The 16,491-nt window shown below is 35.0% G+C and overlaps 1 protein-coding gene across 1 annotated transcript in view; it reads left to right on the forward strand.

The window, feature by feature from the left end:
* The window catches only part of LOC111059033 (protein lin-9 homolog), a 33,023-nt gene extending 24,732 nt beyond the window's left edge, over positions 1-8,291 (forward strand). Inside the window, exons 10-12 of the mRNA XM_039422651.1 lie at positions 3,781-3,960; positions 5,224-5,418; positions 7,864-8,291. Coding sequence (XP_039278585.1) covers positions 3,781-3,960; positions 5,224-5,403 — 360 coding nt within the window. The 3' untranslated portion in view covers positions 5,404-5,418; positions 7,864-8,291. The remainder of the gene's footprint in view (positions 1-3,780; positions 3,961-5,223; positions 5,419-7,863) is intronic.
* The last annotated feature ends 8,200 nt before the right edge of the window (positions 8,292-16,491 follow it).

Here is a 16,491-nt window from a genome sequence, read left to right on the forward strand (position 1 = left end):
CAAGCTTTTCGCTTCATACAACTCGATCAATATTCCATCAAAGGCTTGATACTTCATTTGATTGTGTAAATGTGCCTTTAGAAAATATAGGTAAACTATACCTTACTTACTTACTGTCATACATATCTAAGTAGATATTTAGCCGCACCAACAATGCCCCTCCACCTCTCTCGATTCTCCGCGTCCTCCTCGGTTGCTCCAATTCTCTCCATATCGGCCTCCTTCTGGATTTCTTTCCAACACTTGATTGAGATTGCTGTCCTCTTTTCTTCTCAAACCATGCCCAGCCCATCTGATCCTTCTACACTTGAACTCGCATACTACATCTGGCTCCCTATAAAGGTTTCGAAGTTCTCTGTTGTGGCTCTTCCTCCACTCTCCTCGTTCATTTCATAGATATAATAATATCTAATAATAATAATATCGGTGGCCCAAAAGGATATTGAATTGGAATCCACGAGGAAGAAGGAAGAGGGGAAGACCACCTGAAACTTGGATGAAGCAAGTGAAGAGTGACATGCGCGTGAGGAATTTAGCAGAGGGAGATTGGATGGATAGAGTGAGATGGCATGTGGGATGCGAGAGACGGCTTGAGCTGTAAATTGAACTCGCGATATATTTATATAGATATAATAATAATTTATTATTCTTTACCTATCCTATAAACTATACCTAGGCAGGCAAATTATTAAATAAACCTTCACCAATGAAACCGTGATAGCTGAATGTTTAATGTTTTCAATTTCAGGTGAGACTAAACAACATCCTGAACATCAAGCGGATCCGAGTGGACCAGCTACGGGAGATGAACGACACGTACGAGCGTAAGACCTCGTTCAACGAGCCGATCCCGAGTGACTTTCAGAAACAGTATGCTCAGCTCGTCATTGAACTTGAGTTCATTAATGACAATCTCAAAACTATGCTCAACGATGTACAGCTATATTGCCAAGAGGTCAGTGCACTTCAATTTAACTTACTATTGAAATTGAATAGAAGCCATAAAGTACCCTTTCCATAGGTTAGTTTATTAAAGCACAACATTTTTAGACTAAATGTATTTTTGGGAGTGCCTCAGATCTGCAAGATTTCAAATTGTCTATTCTCTAGTGTATTAACACAACCTGAAAGGTTCTGTTCATTTAGGTTTTAAAGGTTCTGAATTGTCTTGATTGTGATTATGTTGACAAATGAATCTCTGAATTGAAATAGTTTCCAATTCCGTTTATCACCGCTTTCTATTAATTTCATCATATCTCATTCATTTATTTCATCATCTCTCTCATTTTGGTAGAGAGTTAGTGGGAAGGATACTTCGAATATTCTTTCCGAAGAATGGACATTGATATGTCCAAAACTCCGCCAATTAATGTAGATGCATAACAATACTATACAAATTGCTTTTTTCATATCATATACAGCTCAATAATTATTTTCTTAATTTATATTTTGTAAATTTATCTATAATTTTGCTGTATTGTAAGCTATGTATAAGCCAGTATATATTGTAATCTACATGAATAAAGTACTCAATCAATCAATTCATTGAACAATCACAAATTTTAATATTCAGTAATTTTTGAATATTCTAATTGGCAAAAAATGAAATTGAAAATTTAAAAATGGAAGCGTTTGTGTGGCATTGCCATTCATCCCCTCTTTATCACCTAGACTTAAAATACTCGTAGTTGCCTTTGAAAATAAATGAATGAATGAATGCTGTGGCTACGATCATATTCTTGTTCTATTCAAATTAAAGTTATCAATCCTTTGTATTAAGAACTTCAGAGTAGGTCTTCTATAGTAGGTTAGTAGTATAGTTCTGTAAAGCCTATTTCACACCGCCGTAGCGTAGCTAGAAATATGTATTCGGAACTCAGACCAGTTATAGAATAGACACGCTGGGAAGTCTAGCCTCTGAAGCCAACATCTACTGCCATATCGCCCCATCTTGACGTCAGCATCCGATAGAAAACTTTCAGATTGTGTCTATTTCAGATGGGAGTAAATTATTATTTATGAAAATGGTAAACTTCCGCTGCGCTCCCTCTGAAATAGACACAATCTGCTAAGGAAAACAATGTAAACAAACTCTACAGAAAAGTTTTCTATACGATGATGACGTCACGATGGGGCGATATGATAAGTTAATTATAAGTTAATTGTCAATAAATATCTTATCTTATCTTATCTTATATGTTAGTAGATTTTGGCTTCATCGACTTTCAGTATGAATATACAATGGGGCGTGTCTATTCTATAACTGGTCTAAGATTCGGAAGATGTAGTCGACGTATCTCCCAATGTTAATCAATCACTTTTTGTGTAGTTGAGAAGTTGATATTGTGGTAATTATTCATATTGAATGAAAAAGACTAAGAAATTGTCAAAAATCAGTGGTTTTTTGACAATTTCTTAGTCTTTTACATTCAATAAGTTAATTAATCATTTCGCACCAGCATCCCGTAGATTTAACGTAGGGAGATACGACAGCTACATCTTTCGAAGACATATTTCAAGCTACGCTACAGCGGTATGAAATCAGCTTAACAGCTGACCTGCAAGTACTCACAAACAACTCAATCGGAAGTGACTGTCTAACGTTCCAGTTTCCTGCTGTACAGTCGTACGGTGCATGTGAAATTTTACGTTAATGACTAAGAGCCTGTTCACATGACAGCGATTTACGTTCGGTTGTCGCGCGGTTGACAAACCGAGCGATTGCCAGGTATAGGGAAACACATGGTGCCGTACACATGCATCGCTCGGCTTTAGTAGTCGCCGGTGAATCGCGGCGGTTGTAGTCTCAGACAATAACCGCTCGGTTGTCGCGCGGTTGACAAACCGAGCGATTGCCAGGTATAGGGAAACACATGGTGCCGTACACATGCATCGCTCGGTTTTAGTAGTCGCCGGCGAATCGCGGCGGTTGTAGTCTCCAGTCCAACCGCTCGGTTGTCGTGCGGCTCGATATACTAGAGCAGGCATGAGAGCGTACACATGTCTTCAGTCAACCGAGCGGTTTCGATCAGAGCAGTAATATATGTTTAAGAGTAACTTAGTGATCAAGTACATAGATGTTGTACCTAGTAATATTTATCATAACCGAGCGCAAACCGCTCATGAATCGCTGTCATGTGTACGAGGCTGGCAAACCGAGCGATTTGCCAATCGAGCGACAACCGAGCGTAAATCGCTGTCATGTGAACAAGCTCTTAGGGCCGGTTTTCGAGCTCGGGATTTAGCCAAGTTCTAGACTTTAAACAGCTGGAGTCAGAAAATTGGCTTTCCGAAACCGGGCGTAGTCGTAGTCAAAGTCAAAGTCAGGTTTAAATTAAATTTCAAAAAACTAGAAAATTGAACACAAAATAAAATTAATAGAAAATAGTGTGAAGTTTCAGCTATTTTGAATTATTTAGGATTGTTTCATTTCGTCAAGGAAAAACGTTTCCAATTATAGAAATGAGAAAATAAAGATTTATTTTGCTGCAACCATTTACTGCGTCTACGCCCCGTTTTTGGAAAGCCAATTTTCTGACTCCAGCTGTTTAAAGTCTAGAACTTACCTAAATCCCGAGCTCGGAAACCGGCCCTTAAAGTTCATAAACTCGTGGTTTCCAAACTGATGCCTAAGTGCAAAGCAGATTGCGAGAGAAACAAAGCGCATGCGTTGTACACATTCCTCCTCAAGCCGCTGCAATTCAACCTTTTTCTTGAACTGAACCGTCTATACATTTGTACCATAAGCAGGACCTATTGTAAGCTATTTGTTGTGTTTAGATCAATCCTGAAATGGACGTGGTGTCGATTCTGACACCGGTGCACCTGAAGGAGCGCAGCCTGATAGATGCGCGGGAGATGGTGTCCCGCTACCACACCGAGCTGGCACCACCCAACTCCAAGGACGCCACCATCATAGACCTCATCACCGACCTCACAGCGCTAATGCTGCAAGTCAAGGTAACCACCCAACGCCATTGGGCCATATAATTATCAGTGATAATTATAAAGTAACTAAGTTTAGTTCAGTGTAACTAAAGTTTAGTTTATAGTCTACCTGTGTAACAACTTGTAAACTTGAATATGCTTTATAAAGCACCCCTCCCTTTCCATCCACACCCCAACAATTGCCACCACTGGCTCACCCAACTGTTCAGGTCAAGCGCCGCCACTGGTGGGGAGAATGCCGTGAGGTAGTGGGAGTGATTAGTGAAGGAAAGAGCATCGGGCCTCTCTGTCTTCGAGAGAGATTAGAGTGCTTCGGACGAAGCCCCCCGTCTCTAGGGTGCTGGATCCCCCTCGGGCCCATGCTGTGATGAGACTTGTCAGGTGCACAGGGGCTCGAGGTGGTCTGATGGTGGCATCTACTCATGTCTTCGAGATAGAGCCGTGTAAAAATTAATATCTCCCGGACTATTGGTGATGCTTGTCAAGTCTGATATTTGATAATTATGTTTTCACAATTTAAATGAAAAAGACTAAGAAATTGTCAAAAAACCACAGATTTATTGATACTAGAAAGACCGGTTTCGGTTATTACACCGAATTCAATCTCTGATCAACTCCTCTCTATCTCTGATGAAGTTTATCAGAGTGCTTCGGAAGAAGCCCCTGTCTCTAGGGTGCTGGGGAATCTAAAATTGAGTCGAATTTAACTGTAGTTTTACTTCTTTACTATTTTAAGAGAAACAAGTTTGTACCTTTTAATTGCAATTCAAATGTTATGGTGAAAATGTTAGATTTACTCCTAAAAATATTGAATAAAATTGAACCTTTTATTCTTTGTGTAATTATTATTTTTTACTTAATCTTTCTGCATGAAAAAGGATGTGACAATGGTGTAATAACCGAAACCGGTCTTTCTAGTATTAATAAATCTGTGGCTTTTTGACAATTTCTGGGTCTTTTTCATTTAATATGAATAATTACCACAATATCAACTTCTCAACTACACAAAAAGTTCACAATTTCTTATATTTTTATAAGTCTCCAGAAAACTATAAAAAATAAACTAACAAATACACTACCTTAATCCACTATGACCCTTGACTGTCTTCCCAAATGATCTGCCATTCCAAGTCAGATCATAATGTCAACTATGTTTCAAATGTTTTCAACAAATTATTTTGAATTTGAAATAAGGTATCGGTTTGTCTTTGGGTGATTTTATCGTAGTCCCACATCGCACGTGTCACTTATCGTGTCCCACTTTGTCGTTTGCAGAGCTTGTCGGAGTCGGAGCGGTGCGCATACGAGGTGGAGGTGTTGACACGATCAATGGACGAGATCAGAGGCAAGCTGTCGGCTGCCAACCGGATGGTGTTCGAGAACTGTGTCGGAGTGCACATGCGACACATTCAGGCAGGCCTCACCGCCAACTACCTCAAGGCGGCCAAGGTATAACGGCCTGGTTTGTCGGTGAGTATTAGTTCCATTGCCGTAAAAATGTTCATCCATGCTAATTTAATTTAGTGAGGTTAACGTAAGGGTGTGATCACATTTAATGCGTGTATTTGCAAGTGCAGTCATAAATATAACTATAATATAATATAATAATATAATATAATAAACTATAAATATAATTTGTCATGTATTAGCCGAAAAACAAAATCTGAAAGTGCCATTGAAATACGTTGTGACTTGCATGTAGCTGTTCACACTGAACGCAGTATTTAATAACATTGGTGTTGCTATCCTTGTCCATCATTCGACAAAGCAGGGAGCGCCATCCTTTTCTATCTATGCAATACCGTTTTTCCACAAAGAAGAAATGTAATTAATATGCAAAATAATTAATCTCGATCATGAAAATGTATCAATCAATGATTGAAAAATATATTTTCTTGACGCATAAAATACAGGATAATTTTTAATTATGGTAAAATAATTTAATACGTGATAGTAGAGGTAAAAATAAGAAGGAAGTTCGTATAAACATGTATCCATAAACGCTTCATTACCGAGCTATACAGGATGAAAGATTTCGCCCGTAATTCAGTTCCTATAATTAAATACACCGATGCTGAATTGTTTGGAGACTAGTTCTTGAAAAACTTATGCTGGATTCATATGGAAAATTATCTGAAAAATTGAATAAAACTAGTCTGGAAGCTGTAGTGTGAGTAGTTTTTGAGAAAAAGTTGAAATATGCAAAAATCTCAAATTTAGTTCTTTCCTCATAAAACAGCAAATTGAATGAAAAAAAAACTAAGAAATTGTCAAAAAACCACTGATTTTGATCTGACTAAAATCAGTGGTTTTTTGACAATTTCTTAGTCTTTTTCATTCAATATGAATAATTACCACAATATCAACTTCTCAACTACACAAAAACAGCAAATTTTTGTGGTGTAATGTACTACATAAGAATACATTTTATTTAACTCTTATTTAAATTTAGTTTACACAGCTTACATAATTCTTTTCAGAATTAAATTCTCTACAATTTTTATTGCGAAAAATTATTTGTTTACTGGTCATTAAAGAAAGTTATTGGGCATCAACGTAGAGGTCTGTGTTTTTCTACTTCGATTTTTTGCATATTTCAACTTTTTTCTCAAAAACTTCTCACACTACAGCTTCCAGACTAGATCTATTCAATTTTTCAGATATTTTCTCATATGAATCCGTCATAAGTTTTTCAAAAACTAGTCCCCAAACAATTCAGCATCGGTGTATTTCACCATATGAACTGAATTCCGGGCGAAATCTTTCACCCTGTATAGCTCGCTAATGGAGCGTTTATGGATACATGTTTATACGAACTTTCTTCTTATTTTTACCTCTACTATCACGTATTAAATTAATTTTACCATAATTAAGAATCACCCTGTGTAATTGATTATTTTAGACAAGAATGAGCAGTTGATATCATGATATCATAGCAGACATACCGGTATCAGCTTTCCTCTATAAAAGGTAGTGACAAGCCAGAGAATCAGCAACGCTGTTCTACTATCTTTCTCCACTGCCATTATAACGTGGACCTCGCCATACTCATGTATAAGTCAACAGAGAATTAACAGACTACAAACTAAACACTACTCTGTAATTAAAAACACAAAAATACAAATTCTACACTAAACTTGATTCAACATTTTCGCTCTTCCCTTTTCTAAACAAGTTAAGCTTTTAACCTTCCGGCTGTCGCGCTGTTGTAAAAAGTACAACAGTGTCAGTTTTTTGCTGCACAAAACTATTGAATGGGGTGGTGTCAGTGAATTAGTCACCTATACATTCCTAAACTTTCCCCCTATCACACCACTGAGTTGCAGTATCAACCGAGCAATGATTCAGTCTTTAGATGCCATTTAGTCGAGACAGTGCATAAGTCGCACTGTGCAGAAGATAGGGAAAGACTGTATACGGGGACTTTAAACGAACCAATAACTCAGAATTGATGGCTTTGCTTGATGTACCTTATTGAGCTATGAAATGGTAATCATCCAAATGTTCATAGGCGTAAAATAATCAAAGAAGAAGATGAAAGACAATTGATTAATATGTTTTGACAGTAAACAGAGTACATAATATTTGGTAAATTGGATGTTGTTATAAATACAACACGCGACTGCTCGTGTGATTGTGTAGGGCGCGACTACCGGAAGGTTATGTTGTGGTGTTATGATTTTTTTATAAAGTTGAACGTAAAATACTGTAGTTATTTCCCGATAACTATTGTTGTGTAGTACAATTTAATGAAGTATCTCAAAAACGAAGCTACTTTTGAATCGTAAAACCGTGCCAGTATAAACAGAAAATCATATTGTTATGACTTGGTGATTGATGATATTTATATTTGATGAACTTATGTCAACCTTTGAATTTACATATAAATTAATAATGATGATTTTATGTTGACAGGTTTACTTGGGCGTTGGATTTTTGAGTTGGAATTGATCTCATCAACATAACACTTCAAGTGACCTGGGTGTAATGCATTAGGGGAGGGAGATTTTCTTTTTCTAATCTGTTGACATAGTTTATAATATATACAACACACATTGCTTGCTATATATACAAATGTTTTGTATAAGATATTATGATGTTCTGTTTGTGAATTCTAAAATAATAACTTGGTGAAAATACTATTTATATATAGTGATTTGTACAATTTGTAAGTACTGTGTATTATAAAATTGTACATAAAAAGTATTCTCTAATTTTTATCTTTGTACAAGTGGCTGCAATAACTGCCGATGAATGGTAATGTATGATAATAATAAATTAATATATTTAATTTTGTGTTGAAAACTTTGAAATGGATTCTATAATAAACCTATTTTACAGTAGTAATACTTGTTTATTTCAATATTGTTTTACTCCTTAAGGTAGGCGCACACAGATCGTCATCGGACGGACGGCACGCATCGGACGATTAGATTTGATGCATAGTTTTCAATTGGAGTGCGCATACCTATCCGCATCGTATAGGCATGCGCACTCCAATTGAAAACAATGCATCAAATCTAATCGTCCGATGCGTGCCGTCCGTCCGATGACGATCTGTGTGCGCCTACCTTTACCAAGCAACAGTGAATATTATTGGACTGTTGAAATGAAAATTTATGTATGGAATAAAGAGAAAGAGGAGACGAGTTCTGTAGTAAGAGGAAGAAAGAAATGTTTGAGGAAAAGAAAGGAAAGAAGAGGAGAAGACAGGAAGATAAAGTGAACGATTGAGAAGTTATGTTGACCTTAAATTTGGGACCACTTCTGGAAAAGTCCTGAATTACAAGACGAGAGATTTATTTATTTTCATAAGTATGTATGTTGAAATGAAAAAATATGTATTGAAATGAAAATTCAATGAAGGTATCAATTTTATATTTATTTATCAATTCAACTTTGTGTTTTTGTTTTATTCTTTATTTGCATACGATAATGACTCTTATTGAGCTGAAACATGTCATGCGATAATACAATATAAAACTGATACTTTGATTTTATTTTTATTTCAAAAGAAGTGGAAGCCATATACAATAGATTGAATGCTGCAAATTAGCCTGATGACTGTTTTTAAAAGTTATTGAACTTTGTTTATTCATCTATTAGTACAAGAGATTCTTGAAGGAGAAAAGACTAGGATGGGCTTAAGCTATATTCAGATTAATATTAAACTTGCAGAATAGATAAATTGTATGTGAGAAATGCTACAGTTTAAAGTGGATTCCACTATACACAAGTGCTGTCCACCGCTCGTAACTTGGCGTCTGAGGCGTAGGGGGGAAATGAACGAGTGGTGCCATGTTGTTGACGACTCGGTAGTGTGACTACAAACCGTGCTCACTAATAAAGCTATTCACCATTCAGCTTTCAGTTTTGTTTCCGCAGCTGACCGGAGTAAACGTCGAAATGTTGTGTTATTTTTTCATCAAGTTAGTAGCCGTTTTTAAATATTTATTGAACTAGTTATAGCGATTTATTAATTTATGTAATTTCTACTTTCCTTGCCCATTACCATAGGTAAGGAAAGTATTGCTTTCCGAAAAAATTAAGGTGCCCCAATTTCTAAATTTCTATACGTTTCAATGTCCCCTGAGTCCAAAAAAGTGGTTTTTGGGTATGTGTGTGTGTATGAGTGTATGTGCGTCTGTGTACACGATAATATCTCATCTCCCAATTAATGTTATGACTTGAATTTGGAACTTAAGGTCCTTACACTATAAGGATCCGACACGAACAATTTCGATCAAATGCAAGATAGCGGCTAAAAAGGCGAAAATGTTGTCAAAAACAGGGTTTTCGCGATTTTCTCGAAAACAGCTCCAACGATTTTGATCAAATTCATACCAAAAAGTCATTGATAAGCTAAATCAACTGCCACAAGTCCCATATCTAAAAATTCAGAAGCTCCCCCCCATCTATGCAAGATTGATTTTAGATTCCCAATTATCAGGCTTCAGATACAATTTAAACCAAAAATTCAAGTGGAAAGATTGAGCATAAAAATCTCTACAATCAATGTTCAGTAACATTTTCACCTAAAATTGATAATTAGCTTGAAATTTGAAAAAAATTGCTTATTCATTTGCAGACTGTTGGCAACTGTTGATTCTATTGAATCATTAACTATGAAGAGATAGCAGATCTCGTGTGTATCCAGCGTTATTGTCCTGTCACCAGCTGGCTCAGATCTTTGCTTATAAGTAGACTTGAGATGCGCGGGAACACTAGCGTCAGGTGATCAATTTTCATAATGGCAAGGAAAGTTGTGTGAGTGCACCACACCAGATTTTTCACTTATAGATCGCTGGTTAAATTATTACAAATTTGGTGGGATGGAAATTGCTCGATTACATTTGGCGAAAGCAAATAGGCCATAGCGTTTGTGTACTCGCTACCTGGCTCTCCAGTGTCATATGTCACGCCTAAAACTAGATCGACTGCATTCCTTCCAGAGGCCAAGCTACGAGCGGTGGACAGTAGTATAAATCGGTTAGTTTAGGACCATATTCACAATCTACGTTTATCATTAAACCACGATTACTTGTAGATATTTGCATTTATCATATTTGTGTTTCATATGTTTCAAAGTCCTAAGCATAGTATTTAGATGAAAATGAAATATCTTCTGTGTGGTCTCATGCAGATACTTGGTTTAAACGTAGAATGTCAGCTGTTCGTTTAAACCCCGTATGAAACACATTAATATGATAAACTAGCCGTCAGGCTCGCTTCGCTCGCCATATCCGTCTAGCCAGGGGGCTCCGCTTCCTGGACCCCGACTGGATCGTCCGGAAATGAGATCAGCAGGCTCGCTTCGCTCGCCTGCATTTTTCATTTCAGCATTTTTATCATATGTTACGACGATCCAGTTGGGGGTCCAGACTAAACGACTAAGCGAGCCTGACGGCTAAGTATATAATATTCCAGGAATAGCTCTGATTGATGTAGCAGTGCCCAATCAATTTTCCGCGATAAATGCATTTCAATCTTCACTTGGTGCCAACCTAACAAAGCCAACTCAACTTAATGCCAACCTGACAGAATTTTTTATTTAGTTACCAGTTAACAGCTGTTTCGAAGAGGTACTCTCTCTAGATTATAGTTTTATGTTAACATTTTATGGTATGGACATTTTTCAATTATAATTAAGAGAATAAGAAGAATATACATGCTAAAAGACGAACTTTAAACCCTTAAAAACCACCCTTAGAGTTAAAATATTGCCAAAGATTTAGTGCGCCTCTAAAGGGCCACTGAACATACCTACCAAATTTGAACGTTTTTGGTCCGGTAGATTTTTAGTTCTGCGAGTGAGTGAGTCAGTCAGTGAGTGCCATTTCGCTTTTATATATATAGATGCAATCATACCTATAGAAGTGAACGTTGTTTAGTGTTAAATGTAGTGTCAGGATAGGCCCTTGGTGTAATAAAACAATGAGTCAGATGTATGCACATATTACTATACGCTATTTCAATTCCACATACTTATAAACTTTTATGGACCAACATTCTTTTTACTATACGCTGTTTCCATTCCACAGGGCAAACTTTTATGAAACAATATTATTTTTCTTATATTGGTGAATCAAACTTTGTTATTCACTTCACGTGTTATTAATACTATCTTTCATTGTAATAATTTAGTATCAAACATTTTCTTCAATTTAAAATGTATGAATTCAGGGCTACTTTCTTGTATTTATAAAATAGAATTATAGTTCCCTTTAGAATTAATAAAATAATAGAACAAGAATATAAATTGTAACTACCAGTTTGGGTGATTGCACCATCGTCAGGTTATAAAAAATCGCCATTCGTCATAGTTTGTATTTTTGTTTTATTAATTTTAAAGGGTACTATAATTCTATTTTATACATTTTCTTAATTAAATACTTATGGCTAGAGCTACATCACATTATAATTTTCTACCAAGCCAAAACTAGAGTATTCTATTAATTTGTATTTCATTTCAAATTATACAATTAATCTGTATTTCTGGCAATAAAAGCCAATTTTTTCTATTTGGAATTATGTATATTCATTTTATAATGTTTTAATAATTCATTCAACAGCTTAAATAAAGGCTGTGCAAAGGCTAAAAATAAACTTTCTACTGGTGATATTTTTCATAGTTTTGCACTTGTATATCATCAAGCTATCAAAATGAAAAAGATTTCTTAGGAAAACATTTTTTTCCCGATCATTACTTTTTGAGATATCAGAGCCTAAATTCAAATTTTGAGACAGAACATTTCAAATTCGGTAAGAAATAATCCATGAGATGTAGTGGATGGATTCTTCATAGTATGTGGTCCTAGTAAAACAAACATTTTCTGAAAATATCAATTTTTGATAAAGTTATTCAATTTACCAAAAATAACTCAACTAAAAGTTATTTTTTGTTATTTTTAGTAAATTGAATAACTATCTTAAAAATTGATATTTTCAGAAAACTTTTGTTTTAATAGATCAACAATACCATGAAGAATCTATCCTATAAATCAAGTTATTCAATAACTTTTTTTGAGTTATTTTTGGTCATTTTTAGTAAATTGAATAATATTTTCAAAACATTTTTGTTTTATTAAACCAAAACCATGAGGAATTATCATCTGAATCTCATGGATTTATCTCTTACCAAATTTGAAATGTTCTGTCCCAAAAATTTGAACTTTAGGCGCTCATTTCTCAAAAAGCAATGATCGGAAAAAAATGTTTTTCTGAGAAAACTTTTTTTTTTTGATAGCTTGATGATATACAAATCGAAAAACTTGGAAAAATATCACCAGAAAGTTTATTTTTAGCCTTTGCACAGCCTTAATACTTATGGTTAGAGCTAGAGCTAGAGCCACGGCTCATTGTTAGGGCCCATTACTCTTTCTTGTAGCAATAAATGATTGCACTACTATCTAGCGGGAAATGTGCTGTTCTATGCGGATGACACTTCCTTGTTCTCTGCAAATAAGAGTGTCACCCAAGCTAAAGCAGATGTGATGGAGCTGTATGATAGAGCTCGTGATTGGTTCTCACAAACAGATTGTCTCTGAATGAGGCAAAAACCCAAAGTATATTGTTCTCTCTATCTGATGTCAGTGAGTATTTGCAGCCGGTCCGACTATTGGGGTTCACTCTTGATGCCAAGTTACTCTGGGAACCTCATATAGACATGGTGTGTGCTCCAGTCTCAGCAGCATTGTCTATCTACTGAGAAGGCTGATGTCTGAACTGCCAATTTCGGTGGTCAGACAGGCCTTTTGCTTTTTTTTTCATTCGAGGATGAGTTACGGTTTGAAATTGTGGGGTCATGCATCTAGCAATTCTAAAGTTCTGTTAATTCAGAAGAGAGCGGTCCGGGTGATTTCTGGGCGGGCTATCTAGATCACTGTAAGCCCTTCTATCTAAGTTTTTCGATTGATATATCATCAAACTATCTAAATGAAGAAGTTTTCTCAGGAAAACATTTTTCCGATCATTACTTTTTGAGATATGAGCGAGTAAATTTCAAATTTTGGAGACAGAACATTTCAAATTCGGTAAGAAATAAATCCATGAGATGTAGTGGATGAATTCTTCATGGTATTGATGATTGCATAAAACAAAAATTTTCTGAAAATATCAATTTTTGATAAAGTTATTCAATTTAAACTCATTTAAAAGTTAGTTTTGGTCATTTTCAGTAAATTGAATAACTATCTTAAATTTGATATTTTCAGAAAATTTTTGTTTTAATAGATCAACAATACCATGAAGAATCTATCCTATAAATCAAGTTATTCAATAACTTTTTTTGAGTTATTTTTGGTCATTTTTAGTAAATTGAATAACTTTTCCAAAAATTAATATTTTCAAAACATTTTTGTTTTATTAAACCAAAACCATGAGGAATTTATCATCTGAATCTCATGGATTTATCTTTTACCGAATTTGAAATGTTCTGTCCCAAAAATTTGAACTTTGGGCACTCATATCTCAAAAAGCAATGATCGGAAAAAAATGTTTTTCTGAGAACTTTTTTATTTTGATAGCTTGATGATATACAAATCGAAAAACTTGGAAAAATATCACCAGTAGAAAGTTTATTTTTAGCCTTTGCAGAGTCTTAATACTTATTATGGTTAGAGCTAGATCACATTACATTTTCCTCGAGGCTAACTACGCCAAAAGTAGCATATACTATTAATAACATTAATTTGTATTTTTTACAATAACAGCCAATTTATTCTATTTAGAATTACGAATATTCATTTTATAATCTTTCAATAATTCATTCACAGCTTAAATTTACAAACAAATTCCGGTTGTTCCAAGAGATTCTGGAGAATCAACTACAATTTATTTATTTTAAAATTTACATATTTAATCATCAATAACATGATGAAGGAAACAGTAGTTATAATAACCCAGCAAACTGAAGTATCATTAATTTATTACTATGGAGTAATAATTTTGGAAAACAAGTACGTCTTTGTTCTGAAGTTTCCAGAACATATTGGAAACTTATTTGAAACAGTACGGCAATGGCAAAGATTCAAGTTTATTTAGTCTACTCCAATACCAATTCAAATTAATTATTTATTCGCGATTGGTTTTATTTGAAAGATTTGCTGACAGTTTAATGTAAACCTCACTAAAATTAAATGTAACAGTTCATCATGAGATATTACCCAGCATCCCTTCTGCCTATAGTGAGGTCTACGTTATAATGACAGTATTTGATCAACTTTGGTTTTGCTATACTTGTCTATCATTCGACAAAGCCGGTGGTACTATCCTTTTCTAGGTTCACAACGATGCCAATATGTTTTTGACAGTGTAGAAATATAAATTAATTGATGCAGAGAATCGGCATCGCTATTCTCCTATCTTTATCCACTGCCATTATAAAGTGGACCTCACTATAGGATCGTGAGCTCGGTGGTTGTTCTAAAATTAGAAATCAGGGAACGCGAGATTGTGAACTGATAAGAGGGGGATGGAGGATTGAGTATCTGAAAAGGGGTGGAAAATGGGGTGGGGGATGCGTCTGATAAGATCAAAGATATGCGCATTGGTAAAAGGTAGGTAGCCTTTATTAACTGATGAATGATTTTTTGATTCCAGTGAAAGTGGTCTTCATATAAAATTCATATTCGTGGATGGTTTTTATTGTAGCCTGAATATTTTTTTGAATAAAACCAGTTGATGCTCAGATGGGTTGGGCTGTTCAATTCTGAGATTTTTGTTCTAATTTTATACAATAAAGTTGTACAGCTTGTAATGTTCAGGGCATACGTAAAAACTCAATCTATTAATATTGGTCAAAAATATTTAAAACTTGACCTAATGAAATATTACAATGGGCAATTATTCTTAACTACTATTAGCTTACAAATTAATAATATAAAATGATAATATAATGTAACTCTTATACATTAATCATATAATGATTCAATAAAAATGAATTTGATTTCTATATTTCAGGGCTACCTAAAGATAGTTGTATCAATTTCCTATGAATAAAAAGGTAGTAAGTAGATGGGCCTATTTTATAGAGGTACCAATCTTAGAAGTTGGGTTGGGAGGAAAGCTATTATATTTTGGGCACCTTACACGTCACATTTTTGTAGGTACCCACTTTCATGAAGTTTTAATTGACAAAATAATGACATAATTAATATGAAAGGTAGCCTACCTACAGTTGGCCTATCCTAAATACCGTACTCTAAATACTGCTATGGAATCAATAATAGCCCAAATGATTTATTTATAAATCTTGCTGATAGTAGCATTGTAAAATAATGTATTATCAAGGGGTTCTCAGAATTTTTTTCTCAACTATTAGGTCAAAACAACATATATAGGTATTATTCTAAATTGTAGTCTATTCATTCTACTTTAAATTTTTAAAATTTGTCATTTGAAGAGTTCAATTTCTCCTTATCAATATTATTCTACTGACTGAAAAGTTGACATTTTTTTAATTGACGAACTAACAGAATTGAGAGTTGGGATGGAATAGAATAAAATAACATAGGCTAATTTAAAGCTATTCTTATTTTCAGTTCAAAATCTAGGCTGTCTTTCAGCTATTTCCCGCTGTGCAAAGTTTGCAACTGGAATATTCCAACTTCAGGACTTATCCAAAATAAACCCTCGTAAAGTCAACAGAATAATTTGCAATGAAAGAACGAACAAGTTTGAGGGGAGTTTAGCCAAGTGTTTGGTATGAGCAAGGTAAAACTCCTCTCTCAACTCCATCTCACTACATACACATACACAATACTTGTGCTTGTGTACACGCCGTCGTAATTTGGTCATTATTATTGATTTTTGTTAGCAACATCTTGTTCCTCACTTTTACGGTTGGATTTCGGTTGAACAGTGGATGTAAGTGGTTTTTCGTGGAGAAAAGTAGTGGAAATATCGTTTTAAAACAGCAAAAAGTGTAAAAATTGCTTTAAATCTTTTTAAATTTTGAGAAAAGCCTTCAAGAAGTTGGTAGTTCGCGGAGAGCTACGTAGATAGCGCCAGGCGAGCAGCCAAGGTCTCTGCTTTCGGCCGCAA

Source organism: Nilaparvata lugens, chromosome 3 (assembly GCF_014356525.2).
Source record: "Nilaparvata lugens isolate BPH chromosome 3, ASM1435652v1, whole genome shotgun sequence".
In the NCBI taxonomy this organism is placed as follows: Eukaryota; Metazoa; Arthropoda; class Insecta; order Hemiptera; family Delphacidae; genus Nilaparvata; species Nilaparvata lugens.